Source organism: Choloepus didactylus, chromosome 5, assembly GCF_015220235.1.
Source record: "Choloepus didactylus isolate mChoDid1 chromosome 5, mChoDid1.pri, whole genome shotgun sequence".
NCBI lineage: Eukaryota > Metazoa > Chordata > Mammalia > Pilosa > Megalonychidae > Choloepus > Choloepus didactylus.
Window position 1 is genome coordinate 108,854,639 of NC_051311.1, and position 16,212 is coordinate 108,870,850.

At 34.2% G+C, this 16,212-nt stretch overlaps 1 protein-coding gene across 10 annotated transcripts in view; it reads left to right on the top strand.

Annotated features, from left to right (window-relative positions):
* Positions 1-16,212, top strand: part of AKAP9 (A-kinase anchoring protein 9) — a 168,833-nt gene that overhangs the window by 102,998 nt on the left and 49,623 nt on the right. For all 10 annotated transcript variants that reach the window (XM_037836629.1, XM_037836631.1, XM_037836632.1 and 7 more), the window contains 2 exons: positions 475-680; positions 6,314-6,546. In XM_037836629.1, the coding sequence (XP_037692557.1) occupies positions 475-680; positions 6,314-6,546 (439 nt within the window). The remainder of the gene's footprint in view (positions 1-474; positions 681-6,313; positions 6,547-16,212) is intronic.

A 16,212-nucleotide genomic window follows, 5' to 3' on the forward strand; every position in this document is an offset into this window, starting at 1 on the left:
TTGCCATGTGTGTGTGTGTGTGTGTTTCGTATGTGGTAAAGCACAATGATATAATGAATAACCATGAAGTATTACAGTTTGATTAGTTGCATCTTGCATCTGCTTGTATGCTACCACAAATTTTGCGTTTCCTTAAAATTTTTCTTCTAATCTAGAAACTCTACTAAAATGTAGCTGTTTGGCTTCTTTCAGATCAATAAAATCCTACACATTTTTTAAATATATCAATGTATCAATCACCGATTGATCAGAATTTTTCAGAAGAAAACATATCAGTTTATACTGTTCTGTAAAAAAATATAAAAACCAAAAGCACTTCATTGTAGGTGGTAGTGCATATTATTTTAATAGAGAGGATCATATGATACTTCTATTTGTCAAATCAAATATTTTATAGTACATGTTTTTGTGGGACAGAAGCAAAATGTTTGCTTTAAAAAGGTAAAACATTTTAATAAATGTTTCTTTATACAGGTATGCACTACAGAAAGCTAATAACAGACTTCTGAAGATCCTCTTAGAAGTTGTAAAGACAACAGCAGCTGTAGAAGAAACAATTGATCGCCATGTCCTTGGAATTCTTGATAGAACTAATAAAGTCCAGTCACCTGCCTGCCTAATTTGGAGGTCAGAGGCAGAAGCACCTATAAAGTCATGTGTCCATGAGGAACACACAGGAGGTACTAATTTTATATGCTGTTGAAATTAACATCATCTTCAACAAATTTTGCTGGGTTCAAGGTACTTTGCTGTGCATTGAAAATTAGAAGAGCAAATGTTAAAGTATTTGTTAGCAAAATTACCTCCAAACCCAATACATTAGAGGCACTCTTCCAAAAACACTATTTGCAAGTGGGTATCTTGGAGTTGTCATCATCCATATCTGGGGTTGTTGTTGTGCCTACACAAACCCTAAGGTTGTTTTATTCTCCACCAATAAAAAAAAATTCCACATCATCATTCACAACTGTTATCAATATACATTGGATATTGGCAACATCCTGAAACCACCCTATAGGTTAAGAGTCAGGAATAAAGAGTTTTTAAAAATCAAACACCAGTTTCATCTACCTGTTGAGATGGTTAGAAGTAGGTTTTCCTAATTACAGGTTGGCCAGTAGCATATTTCTAAGTGCAGAGAAATGCTTGATTTGAAATTTTAAGTAAAACTGATTTAAAACACCTCAGTTGAGTTCAAAGACAGTTTTAGAAACTGATTTTTAATAAAATATGGGCTGAAATATTACTGTATTTTAAAACATCCTTTGAAATTTTTTCAAACTTGATGGAAGTATTTTCAAATCAACAACTCTTGGTTAAGCTCTCAATCAAGGACTATTTCATTTTTGCATATGAATCTTGATGTATTGACAAGAATAAGGTTCTTAATGTAAAAGATGCTTATCAAAGTATACTTTTTTTTAGAACAGTTATCTCATTAATTTGTTTCTCTAACCATGTAGGGAAACATTTTGCTGTTCCTCTAGTAAGACAGACTAGGGTGACTCCCATATTCAGTAGACATTCTCAGTAATGTTCTGTATATTACAAACATATTTTATGTTTAGCAGTTCTCATAGACTTTCTCAAAGTGGTTGCTTAAGTGTATGGCAAACACCCTATCTTAAAAGGCAGTAAACTAGCTTTCACAGCAGTGTTCCCATAGCTATAAAAAGACAGAGTTTAGTAATTTAACTCAAACACAGGATTATGTTTATGTTGATTTTCTAAGGTAAAGCTGACCTAAAATTATATCTGATCCATTAGCTTACTTTCTTGCAGTTACATCTAAAGCTTCCAATATTTATGAAAGGTTTCTGTGTCCTATTTTAAGCTATCCAGTAATTAAGTAGTTTTTCAATTGTAAGCAGTTTTCTCAGTTCAATTCTACCAACATATATTGAACGATTTCTCTGTGCTGTCTGCTTTACAGCAAAAGGAGGCACTGAGATTCCAATTCAAGGCAAGATAAAGTCATAGTACTTAATATTAAAATAGTACTTTCAAAAATTTCATTATTTAACTGTTGACTGGTTCTGAAAGATACGAGGAAAAATTAATTTCATTGTTAAGAAATATAGTGTATAAAGAACATTGTAACAGAAGTAGAATTTTGTTGGTATTAGCATCTTTGGTTATAATGTACACTTTCCATTTAAGAACTCAATCTTTATGGTTTTGTATTTAGCAATGATGTGCTGGTCTTACGAATAAAATAAGGTTTACCACTAATCTCATTGGGGATCTATTTTGCATTTTGAAAGATATGTTGAATTATTAGAATTTATAATTTAAAGCTCGATTTTCTCATAAACCTTGAAGAAAAAATATTTGGCTTAATAAATATATTGGCAATGTGTTCTATATGTAAGAATATCTTCTGATGTTCCTTCATAATTTAATGGGATCATTATTTTAAAATCTAAAACGTACTTTTAAAATAGCTCTTTTATATCTCCTAATAGAAAAAATTAAGTTAATCTAATTAAGAAGCACTTTTTACTTTTCAGTTTTTATGTATGGATTTGTGTTGTAAGTAACATGATCTATTTTCAGCCTTCAAGACTGAACTTGTTTAGATTTTAAACATGTCTGGACTTGTCACCACTCTAAAAAATAAATAATTGATTTGCTGATGTTTACTCCCTCATAACAATAACTCAGTTTATGAAATAAAAGGGAGATTTTGAGCCAGTATGTAATTACTTGAACCCGAGTGAATATTAGACCAGTTCACGAAAAATGAGTTCCTCCATGATCTGTTGAAAGATTTTCTTTAGTCACTGCATTTGATTCAGTTGTAGAATTTTTACCTCTCCCATACAAGAGAAGGGGACTGAATCACATTTACATTTTATTTGGAGCTGTGTGATACGATAGAAAGAATGCTGCGTTGGTAATCAGAAAGCTTTGGTTCTGTTCTATCTCACTGTAACCTTCGTCAAATTTCTTAATTTCCTAGGGCTTGTGTTCAGTTTTCTTATCTGCCAGGTCAGACTGCATCCAGTTTGTAACCTGGGAATCTTCAAGGGGGCCCTTGGGGCGGAGGAAGGAAGGCTCTTTCATATTACCCATCCTGCTTTAACCTAAGGATCTTATCTATCCTTTCCTTTCCTGGAATGAACATGGTATATAATCCATGAAGTAAATGACTAAAACACTTTTGTATAACTATCGTTTGCTATGTTTAAGACCCAGATCTGAGGGCTTCAACAGTCTGAAACTATGTTTCTATTCACCAAACTGGCCATTCTGCGATGTTATCAGACATTTTTGTGTAATTGCCCTGCAGATTTATATTATTCTCTGAATTTTTTTTCTCCAAAGACTAGATATTATAAATAAAATATAAGTTTAATGCCTTTCTCATTCTTACATTTCATAGGGGATAAACAAAAATGTTCTTTTTTTATTGGATAATACTCAGATTATTTTTGTTTATGTTTTCAAAATAGTATTAATAAAATTTATTAAGCTGGTTGATATTCATCTTTTCTAGGTACTGTGATGTCTATTGTTTTTTATTATTTCGTAAAAGTTAACATTTACTGGCCTTTTAATAGGCTGCTTGGTTTCATATTTCCTCTGTATTTTGTGCTAGGGATTTGCTCCCATCTAACATACAGTATCTTCTGTCTTTTCCTCATCAGTGATTCCTTCTCTGTACTCAAAAGATGCTGGTTGTCTTCATAATGAAAAAAAAAGGCGGGGTGGTGGTGGTTAATGTTCTCAACTTTTCTTTCCCCTCCAAGTAAACTTCAGCAAACTTGTTGAGAGAGTAGACCACCTCCTACCCCCACTGCCTTACCTTTTCTGTCCTGGAATCAACCTCATTTGATTTTGGGTCCTACAGTACCAAAGCTGCTTTCTCAAAGGACACCAGTGACTCCAGTTGTCAAATCCAATAGCATCTTCTCAGTCCTTGTCCTATTTGACTTTCTAAACAAATAACATTATTGAAGCCTCTACCTTTTGAAACATTATCTTCTTATCTCAGGGAATACCTCTCTTCTTGCTTTCTCACAATTTTGTCACACAGATTCTTTTGTTAACCTGTTGTATAGAGAAGCTCCAATTTTGTTTGTCCTCCTCTCAGTCTGCATTGCTTCTACGCAAATTTATCCACTTACATTTCAACTGTCACCTTTCTTTAAATGACTCCTATGTCTGTCCAGACCCTGATTTCCAACAGTTGGCTTGACTCCTCCACATTACCCATTAACACTTCAGGCTAATCATTTTTCACACCTATATATACATTTTCTCCTTATTTTTTAGTATTTCTCTAAGTGACTTCTCCATCATCTAAGAATCATCTATGTTAGAAACTTAGTCTTCTTCTTCCCTTGATAACATTCATTCTTTTAAGACGTGTGCCTTTTCTCAACCCCTGATTTCCTTCCACTCTATGCCATCATCTTCTGTCATCATCTTATTTCATGTCCTCTTCATCTCTCATCTGAACAATTGAAATAGCCTTGTAACCGGTTGCTCCTCCCTCTCCAAACCTTCCTCTGTGTTACTACAGTTTGCTTCCTAGTTCAGATTTGACATTATCATCCTGATGAAAAAATGATTTATCTCCCCATTGTTTATAGTGAAAATTCCAAGGTTCTTATATAATTTAAGACCATTCACAGCTATGATCTAGGCTACTTTCCAGCTGCCTTCCTTTTTCTCTTTTCCCGACCTCATTTCTGCTTTTCCACATGCTTTCACCCTGTAAAGCCTAGGGTTCCCTTATCAGAGTGTTTTCTTTTCCTTAGATTCATCATATTCTCTGTACCCATGCAAAAGAAAATGTCTTTACAAAACATTTAATACCTTGGATAAAAATGCTATATAATGTAAATAGTTTTAGGGTTTTAAACACCAACTTAAAAGCTATTACTATTTCTTATTTCCATAGCTTTTCCAAAAAAATATAATTTGCTTTCAAAACTATTAATTTGATTTATTAACTTCATAATATACGTAGTACTCTACTTTCTGTGTCCAAATTCATTTTGAATTCCAAGTCATTTAAACTCATGAATATTTACAAATCATTAATCTATTTTCAGAGCATTTGAATACTTGAAATAAGTGTTAATCTGTTTTCTAACTTTGGGAATGAAAATTCAAAGTGAAAACTTTATTAGCTGTTATGCTAAGAATTAGATAAACCTATGTAATAGCAAACATTTAAAATCATTTCCTAGAATGCATTTTTAGTCTTCAGCCAATGAATTATACAGTGGAGGTCTAAGTGAATATTGAATTGTGCTGAATTCAATTCTTGAATATGAAGCAGCAACAGATATCATTCCTGCATGAAATTGAGATTACTCCATGTGGCACCAGCTATTTTAGCAAGACAAGTTTTAATAAATAGTTCTTATTCTCTTGGGTGAATGTGTCAAACAGAGTGCTTATTCCAAATACTTTGGAAATTATAACGTTTCTTCAGCTTTTAATTTAACTTTGGGCAGTTACTGACAAGAAATTTGTATTACATATAATAAAAGAATAGACAGTTCCTCATCAGGAAATGTCGTTGTTGCATTGTTGCATACTGCCGTGGATGAGTATTGTATTCCATGACAGTGAAGAATAACCTATGCTTTATTTCATTTTAGAGAAAACAGTTCCAAAGCTTATCTTCTGTCCATGTAAACTCAATTTTCTTTGCATAAGAAATAAGAATAGTGTGGATGGATAAATCCATAGGTAAATTAGAACTGTTCACCAGTCTAACATCTTCCCAGCATACCCCTTACTAAAGTACCAAGCTGTAAAATGATCTAAGTCTCTTTTGCTATCTAGTCAGAGCAAGTGCTGCTGCCCAATGTAGGACTCAAAAATCAAAGCATCTGCTCCAGACAAATGCAAGCACTTCCATCGTCCTCTACACCTTGCACATCCAACTGCACAGTATTTTTCTCTTTATGTAGTTATTTAGGTATATATTTTTTCATTACTCATAGAGTCTTTGAGGATAGGAGCCATATCTTATCATCTGTGTGTCCGTATTACTTAGCACTTAGTAAATACCTGTTGAAAGTTTTTATAAAAGCTAGCAAAGAAAAAATATTTCTGCAAAGCTCTATTAGCATAGCATTATCTTTCTTATTCTCACCTACTTGGTTATTGAATAATAATACATTATGCGTTTTTATATTTTATTTTGAATCATAATCTTCAGTTTGTTGCAATGCTGTTATTAAAAGATCTTATAGTTTCAATGATTTCATGTTTTAATTTTATTTTGCAACTTTTTTTACTGTAATATTAATTATTATTAGCATATACTTTTAAAATATTGTTATTTTAGTTACAGATGAATCCATACCCTCCTATTCTGGAAGTGATATGCCAAGAAATGACAGTAGCCTGTGGTCAAAAGTAACTGAGGAAGAAACAGAATTGTCAAAACGGCTTGTGAGGAGTGGCTTTGCTGGAACTGAAATTGACCCTGAAAATGAAGAACTTATGCTGAACATTAGTTCTCGGCTACAAGCAGCAGTTGAAAAACTTCTAGAAGCCATAAGTGAAACTAGTGGTCAGGTAACCTCCTTATATTTCTAATATGTAGTGAGTTTGAAGTAGGTTTTCTTTCAAGCATGGAATGACTAAGTCTTTTTTCTCTGTTGTCTCACAGAAATTTAGTCTCCCCTTTAATAATTGGTTGTCTTTGGGACAACCAATACTGATAGCAATGTTATTCTTTTTTGGTGGTAAAGGTTAATATAGTGAATTGATGCACCCTTCCAGTTCTGAAATTCAGTTTTTTAAATTAGATTTATTTGGTAGCTTTACAGAAAAATCATGCTTTAAATAAATGTACCACCCTATTATGAACACCTTCCTTAGTGTGGTACATTTGTTACAATTGATGAAAGAGCATTTTTGTAATTTCATTTTTAATTACAGTCCTTAGTTTACATTAGGCTTTACTGTTTGTGGTGTACAGTCCTGTGGTTTGTTTTTTTTTCTAATTTTTATTTTAGTAACATGTACAACATAAAATTTCTTCTTTTAACTACATTCAAATATATAACTCAGTGGTGTTAATTATGTTCACAATGTTGTGCTACCATCATCCTTACCAAAACTTTACCATCATCCCAAATAAAAACTCTGTACAATTTAACCATTAGCTCCCATTCCCTATATCCACGTGGCCCCTGGTAACCTGTATTTTAGTTTCTGACTGTGAATTTGCTTATCTAATTGTTTCACAGCAGTGTGATCATACTGTATTTATCTTTTTTGTGTCTGGTTTATTTCACCCAACATGATGTCTTCAAGGTTCATCCATGTTGTTGCATGTGAGAACTCATTGCTTTTTACAGCTGAATAGTAGTCTATCATATGTATATACCACATTTTATTTATTCATTCATTGGTTGATGAGCACTTGGGTTGCTTCCATCTTTTGGCAGTTGTGAATAATGCCACTGTGAACATCGCTGTGCAAATATCTGTTTGAGTCCTTGCTTTCTATTCTTTTGCATAATACCTAGAAGTGGGATTGCTGGGTCATATGGTAATACTATACTTAACTTTCTGGGGAATTGCCAAACTGTCTTCCATGGCGGCTGCACCATTTTACATTCCCACCAACGAGTGGGAGTCCTCTCCATATCCTCTCCAACATTGTAATTTTCCATTTTTTTAATGGAAACCATTCTAGTGAGTGTGAAATGGAATCTCACTGTGGTTTTTATTTGCATTTCCTTAATGGCTAATGATGTTGAGCGTCTTTTCATGTGCATTTTGGCCATTTGTATAGCTTCTTTGGAGAAATGTCTGTTCAAGTCTTTTGTTCATTTTTAATTGGGATATTTGTCTTTTTGTTGTGAAATTGTATGGCTTCTGGATAGTAAACCCTTATTGGTTATGTAGTCTCCAAATATTTTCTCCCATTGTGTAAGTTGTCGTTTTACTTTCATGATACAGCCTTTTAAGGCACAAAAGTTTATAATTTTGATGAGTTCCCATTTATCTATCTTTTCTTTTGCTGTTTGTGCTTTGGGTATAAAGTCTGAGAAACCATTGTCTGACACAAGGTCCTGAAGGTACTTCCCTATCTAGAAATGTTATAGTTCTGTTTCTTACATTAGGTCTTTGATCCATTTTGAGTTGATTTTTGTATTTGGTGTAAGGTAGGGTTCACATTCATTCTTTTGCATAAGGATACCCAGTTTTCCTTAATTTTGTTTTAATTTTCAGTTTTCTAGACTTTCATACATTACTTTTTAGATACCCCAAAATATCTTAATTTCTCCATTATATGAAATGTTCCATTCAAATATATTATTTGTTTTAAGAAATAATAATATAAGTAATCTCTAAAACAAACCATATGCTTTAGCTTGTCATAACATACCACTATTGCAATATGATAACAAATGAAGCTTGCAGTTACCTTTACCTTCAGGTGATTTTTTACATTCTTTTCACAAAATGAATAGATTACTTAACTTTGCAAACTATCTCTTGATGGTGTAGGATGGTTTCTACATTAAAATACTATTTTTATTGGAACTTTAAGAATATATAACTATTGTAGTTATAAATTACATTGCAATTTTCTCTGTCGGTAAAATTTTATATCTTGTATGAAAATTATCTCTTAAATTACTGAGTTCAGAATTTTAAAAATTAATTGCTGCATTAAAGTGAAGAAAATTCATTTATATAAAACATGTTTAACAACTGTGGAATCATAGCTAGCCTGTTAATCGAATGAATGCTTCATTGACATCAGCCACAGGGCCAATATCATTAACATTATTTTCACTGATAAGTTTATTCAGAGTATTCTAGATCCAAGTGTATTTCAAGGTATAGGAGAAACAGAAGTTGAAAAAGTTGAAAGAGTGTCTTTGATCTCCATTTATTTTGGATGTCTTGCTGTCATTGATGCTACTTTTTTTCTCTAAGAAATTATTCACCATGGTATGTTTTTGCTGTTGCAATGCCTGTTGGACTTTGCAAATTTGACAAATATGTTGTATATTTGGTGATTTAATCTCAGATTCATTTACTTTTAGGTCAGATTAATGTTTATAGGACATTTCTTGAGTCGTGTCTTGGATAGTGACACTTGAAATAATTTAACTACTTACTGCTTGGTTAACTCATCATAATTAGCCATGATACCTTTTTTTCCTTTTAGTTACTTGCTGTTGAGATTCAGTGAGGAAGGCATTACCAAAACAGCATATATTTCCAGTGAAATATTTGTCCTGTCAAGAATAATCTTCAAATATGACTCTTACCAGGGTTTTTTCCCAGGCTCATTCTTTTTTGTTTTGAGACGATCTAAACCTTCTTCCATGATACAGATTGAACTGTATCTTCAAGAAAAAAGGCGTCTTGAAATTATCATACACTGCAGTGAATTCTCTAATTAGCTGGGGAACTATGCCCTCTATGTACTGTTAAGCTTCTGAATTGCACCTTGATCTACTGGCCAAACTAAAATATTCATATGCAGTAAAGTAGGTCTCAAAGATGTTTTCATAGATAAATTCTGAAGATGTAATGTGATATATAGTTATTTAGCAGAAGAAATTGCTGTCCTTGGGCAATTCTTGTTTTTCTGAAACTTATTTTCATAGCAGGTACAAAATGATCGAAACACTAGCTTAATAACTCAAAAGTTTCCCCAAACATTATAGAGAACCAGAAGTGGTATGGTAGTATTCCTGAAAACTCAAATCTCTGTGTTTGCCAAAAGCGAAAAGGATTAGTTTGAGCACAAACAGCAGTGATCTCATCTTTAACAAAAACCACAGTGTGTTACTTTTCATTGCCAGCAGCCCAAGTGCTGGTATGGAAATGGCACCAAGAAAAACAGGTTTCATTTGTGTTATTAATTTAACAAGATATAAATTATACTCTTAGATCAAAGAATTTTAAAATTCACTATTTCTCTTTAGCCTCAGTTTCAGTAGACTAGTTGACTTTAAACCCAAACATTGACATGAATTTTATGTCATAGTGTGAAACTCCACAGCTACTATAAGAAAATGCATATTTTCCAGAAAGATTTACTGTGTTTTAAATTCTTTGCTTTGTATTGGTTTTCATTTAGAATGCCCTTACACATGAGCCATTTTAAAACATGCTGCCCCACTGAGTCAGCTGAGCCAATTTAGACATGTTTAATTGTTGCTTTTTGGCACTTTTAAAGCCTGAATGCATGTATTGTAATACATATAAGTCTCTGGAAATTATGCAGTATAGGTGATTCTGTATTGATTTCCTATATGATCCTGCTTTTTTTTGCCTATTTCAGCCATATTAATATGTTAATTTCTGTGATTTGTACTTTCTTTCATACCATGAAAACAATTGATAATACTTACTCTCTTAACCACTGTTATATACTTTTGACCTGGATCTCAACCACTGTTAAAACTGTTGGTTTACTTGATGTCTTTTTAAATTTTTGATGAACTAATTAATATAGTACAGCATTAGTCTTCCGACATGCACCATGGAATATGGTGAATAAATTATAAGTGATCAGTGGTTGGATTCATTCTTACAGGCTACTAAAGAGAAACTTCCCCAATCCATTAATACTGACAGCAGGGAAGTGTGTGCGATCCACCTGACACACTTAGTTCTCCAGGCAAGACCACAGCGCTTCACAACTGTGAGCCCGTGAGTAGGTCGTGAGGGGTTCAGTGGGACCCTGACCATGGCGTTTTACAGGTTATTTTCAGTTTGTTAAATGCTAAAGTAGCACTATGTGGTTGAGCTTTTACTGTATTGGTTTTGTTTTAAATATCAAGAACAGATCCCAAAAGTTTTGGTTTAGAGCAGTAATTCTCAAAATGCAGTACCTGAACCAGCAAGTCCTTGAGAATTTGTTAGAAATGTAAATTCTTAGGCTCACCCCAGACCTACAGAATGGATAACTCTGGGAAAGGGGCCTAGCAAACTATGTTTTTGAAAGTTTGAGAACCATTTATCTCGAGACTATTAGTGTAATGTTTACATAATTCTGACTTAATTTTTGAAATATTCTAATACCTATTATATAACAGGTTGAACTAATTGTTGAGATTAGGTATAAGAAGTTATAAAAATGAGATATATCCTAGGTGAGTTATATACTAAGGCGGTGGGAATAGGAGCTTTCTAAAACTCATTTAAACTAAATTTAGTTCAGTTACTAATCTTTCACAGATATATGTTTTAAGTCATTGATTTACTCAGAATTTTTTTATTAATACTTAAAATTATTCTGAACCTAATGAATTTAACAGTTAGATTGGCACAAAACAATGTCATCTTTGTGAATCATCTTGGAAAGGACTAGTGTTCCACTTTTCTCTTCATTTGTCAGTATTTGGTTCTTCTTCATAATGGAATATTTCACTTTAACCTTGATTTTTTTTTACTTGTTATAAAAAATGTAGAACACAACTGGTAGGCACTGTTATAAATTTCTTTGTGCTTGGTGTGAAAGAAAAATTCAAGTAAATAGTTCTGCATGGGATACCTTGAGACTAGGAAAGAGAGCAACATCTGACAGTTTGGGATAAACTGAAGATAAAGTAAGCTTACCCAAGGGCTCTATGCTTGAGATGAATCCTTCCTTCATTAGCAGATTAATTGAGCATGTACCATCTAGCAGTCGCTATCCTAGATACTAGACATACATCAGTGAACAAAAAAAGACAAATTTCTACTCTCATGGAGCTTACATTTTAATGATGGAGACCACAATAAATAAATGTGTATGTCAGATGGCGATAACTGCTAAGAAGAAGAAAAATAGGGTGAAATAGAGTGTGATTGGAAAAGAGAACATTTATATAGAAACATTAGGGAAGACCTCTCACCTCTGATAAAGGGATATTTGAGCAGATTCCTTAAGACAGTATGAGAGAGAGCCAGGCAGGTAAATGGAGGAAGAATGTTCCAGGCAGAAAAAGAGCAACTCCTAAGTCCCTGAGGTGGTAGTGTACTTGATCTTTGTGTCTGACAAAGAAGAGGTTGTGGCTGGAGCAAGGAGAGAGGGGAGGGTGTAGGAGATGAGGTGAGAGCGGTACCCAGGAACCAAATTACATGGACACAATTTTTTTTTTTAACTTTTCATTTTGGAATAATTTTATACTTATAGAAGAGTTGTAAAAGTAGTACAGATAGTTCCCATGTACCAGTCACTCAGCTTCCATTAATGTTAACATTTTGCTTAGTCAAAACTAAAAATTAAAACAGTCACAGTACTATTATCCATATTACAAACCATTTGGATTTCACTGGTTTTTCCACCAATGTCGTTTTTCTGTTCCAGGATCCAATCAGGATCTCACATTGTGTTTAGTTGTTGTGTCTCTTCCAGTCTGCGACAGTTCCTGAGCCTTTCTTTTGTCTTTCACGATCTTGACACGTTTGAAAAGTACTGGTGACTTATTTTGTTGAATGTCCCTCAGTTTGGGTTGGTCGTATATTTTCTCTTGATTAAATAATGGCTGTGCATTTTTGACAAGAGTAGCACAGAAGCAATGTGGCCTTCTCATGTGTCATATCCGGAGCACATGACATTAATATGTCTTAGTATGGATGATGTTAATATGTATTGTTTGTGGTATCTGCTGGGTTTCTCCACCGTAAAGTTACTATGTTTCCCTTTATAATTAGTATCTTGGGGGAGAGACTTAAGACTATACAAATATCCTTTGTCTCCTCAAACTTTCTCCCACTAATTTTAGCATCCATTGGCAGATTTTGCCTGCAGCAGTTATTGTGGTGTTCTGACAGTGATTTTGTTTTTTTCATTCCTTCATTTATTATTTGGAATTCTTCTGTAAGAAAGGGCTGTCTCTTCATGCACTCTTATTTAATCAGTCTGTTTCATTTATTATTTATTTATTATTTATTATGTAGTTAATAAAAATAAATAACTGTGGGCTCATAGTTATTTGTTTTTATTTTGTGGGTTATAATCCAATACTATAGTTATGCATTTTGTTCTGGCTTTGGCCGTTGGGAACTCTTTCAGGATGGCTCTTGCGCCCTTTTGAAGTGCTTACATTTTTGAGTATTTCCTTTCTTTTTAGCAGTACAAGATGCTCCAGGCCCATCTTGTATTTTCCCTGTCCCAGCCCTAGAATCAACCACTCCTCCGAGGAACCCAAGTTCCTTTTATTGGAAAATAATGTTTAGAAACCAAGATCTGGGTGTTGGGTGTGTTCATTGTTATTAGAGTATCATTACTTTTAGGCCCTCTGAGCAGACAGTTTGAAAATAAAGGTATTTATACTAATTCTTGCATGTAAATTTGTTTCTGTGTCTATCTATATATTAATAAAAACCATAAGTTCATACTGATATCTGATTCCAGTCCAATACCACTGGGTTCATTCTACCCTTTCTCCTTTCCTTTGTAACTTTGTTCTCCAACAGTGAGAAGCCAGACTCAATATCTACAGTATTTTTACCTATTTGTTCAACCCTATTATACACAAAGAGTGATTTCAGAACTTTTGTTCTATACACCTATGAGAAACAAATTTATTCACTAAATTTTAGTGCAGTATTTATATATGATACTTTTTATCTTTTGCCTTAAAGTATCCAGTCAAAATACTATTTTACAAACTCACTTAGTTTAGTTATTTTCTCCCTGACCCCCTTCAATGTGGTTTTTTTATTCATTTCTAATATAGTTAGATTCATTTATCATTTGTCACTGTAGTTTATATTCTGTTTTCAGTTCCCCCTCACATTCTGGTTAGTACTTCTAAATTTACATGTGGTAAAATTCACTCTGTGTGTGGACAGTTCTACAGGTTGTGACACATGCATGAAGTCACACATCCATCACCACAGTCATGATGCAAGACCGCTCCATCACCCGAAAACATACTTCATTTACCTTTTTGTAGTCACCCCCTCCCCCACCCCTGCTCTTAGTGACCGCTGATTGATTTTCCATTCCTATAGTTTTGCCTTTTCCAGAGTATCATAAATGGGATTATTTATTATGTAGATTTTTGGGTCTAGCTTCATTCCCTTAGTACAATGCATTTATGATTCATCTATGTTGTTGCATGTATTAATAGTTTTTTCCTTTTTATAGCTGTTGATTATTCCATTGTGTGCCTACACCACAATTTGTTTACCATTCACTGTTTAAAGTACATGTAGGTTGTTTTCAGTTTTGGGTCATTAGATATTTTTGAATAATCTAACTTATGTCTTTCAAAAGTATTACTTTGGCTGCCTTGGTAAAAATTAGACTAAAGATGAGGCCTGGGCAGAAGCATAGAAACCAGTTACAGAAGTCACTTGCCCCGGCTTTCGAGTTATAGAGGGTAGTGTTACAATTTGAGCCCAGTCAGTCTGGCTTCTGAGTCCGTGCTCTTCCCCACTACTTTTCCTGCCCTTTAGCTAGAAAGGAGTGAACCACTGTGTGAATCACCACTGATAGGTCATGTAAGATACAGACTGAGGAGTGGAGGTTATTGGTGACCTTAAAGAAGGAAGCTTGATTTAAGAAAGAATGAGAGAAGGGGAAGCAAAGACAGGTAAAAACTGGATCATTAAACAACTTGTGGCAAAAGGCATAGGATGTTGGTGTAAATCGGCATGATGTGTTTGAAGAACAAAAAGTGGTTTGTTTCCTAAGCACCAAGGTTAGAATGTGGTGGAAGCTGAGAGTAGAGGGATAGGCAGTGGTCACAATCAAAGTCCTTTGTGGGATAAAAGTTAAGGAGTTTTTCCAACCCAGTAGTCTGGACTCCTGAAGACGATTATATAATAATGTAGATTACAAGGGTTGACAGTGTGATTGTGAAAACCTTGTGGATAACACTCCCTTTATCTAGTTTATGGATGGATGAGTAGAAAAATGGGGATAAATACTGATGACAAATAGGGTGGGATGGGGGGATGGTTTGGGTGTTCTTTTTTCACTTTTGTTTTTTATTCTGATTCTTTCTGATGTAAGGAAAATGTTCAGAAATAGATTGTGGTGATGAATGCTTAACTGTATGTTCGTACTGTGAACAGTTGATTGTATACCATGGATGATTGTATGGTATGTGAATATATTTCAATAAAACTGAATTTTGAAAAAAAGTACTTAAAAAAGTTAAGGAGTTTTAACTTTATGCTGAAAAGTGTGGGGAGACATTGAAATATTTTAGTGGGAAAATAATATCAAATGTGTGCTGTAAAGAGATTGGTCAGGCAGCAGCATGATGAGTACACGGACAAGAAGGTAGTGTGGAGAGCTGCTCAGTGTAGAGAGACAGGAAACTTACAACTTTGCAACTGAGAGGTGAAAGAGATCAAGCTAAGGCAGGAGAGAAGAGATTTGAAAACTATTTAGGAAGTTGAATTTGATAGAACTGGGTATAATCAGTTAGATGTGGGAGATAAGGAAGAGGGGGACATATTGGGGATGAATTTTGACAGGCCGTGTTTCATTTACTGAGGTAGGGATACAAAAGAAGTGGATGATGAGCTCACTTTTAGGTAAACTGGGTTTGAAAGTCATGGAGGGGGCAGGGCATTCAAGTAAAGATATTCACTAGGGTCTGGAGTTTGAGAAGGACTAGATGGGAAGTCATCAACATTTAAAGGCTTTTGAAGCTATAGTTTTAGAGAATTTACAGTGAGCTAACTTTTTGTGCCCATAGAATGCTGACATTTAAAAGAGAGTAAAGGTATGTAAGTCTACAAACTAGGTTGAGAATGAGAGATAGGAGGAAAATCAGGAGAATCATGTCATAAAAATCAAGTAAGGAGAGAGTTTCCAAAAATGTCAGATACCGTGGTGAGGTTAGAGACGCTAAGGACTTAGCGTTTATTGGATTTTCAATGTGGATGTCATCGGAGACCTTGAAAGCAGCTTCATGGAGTGGTACAGAAGGAATCCAAAATGCAGGGAGTTGAAATAGAGACAGCGATTTCATGATGCCTAGCTGTGAAGAAAATAGGAGAGTACTAGTTTGAGAAGGGGAGTGTGCTTTCTTAAAGGTTGAATAGTTTATACTGAGTAGCAGTGAAGTTGAAGATATAGTACAGAGGGGATGGGCTCTATGGAGCCAAGTCCTTAGGGTAGATGAGGATGGAATCCAGAGCACATGAGGAGGGTGTAGCCTTTGGATCAGAGGGACCTTGCCTCTATTAAAATTTGAGAGAGGGTAGGATTGTGGGTTTGTGGTTTTGGGTGGGGTTAAGTTTCAATTGAAAAGA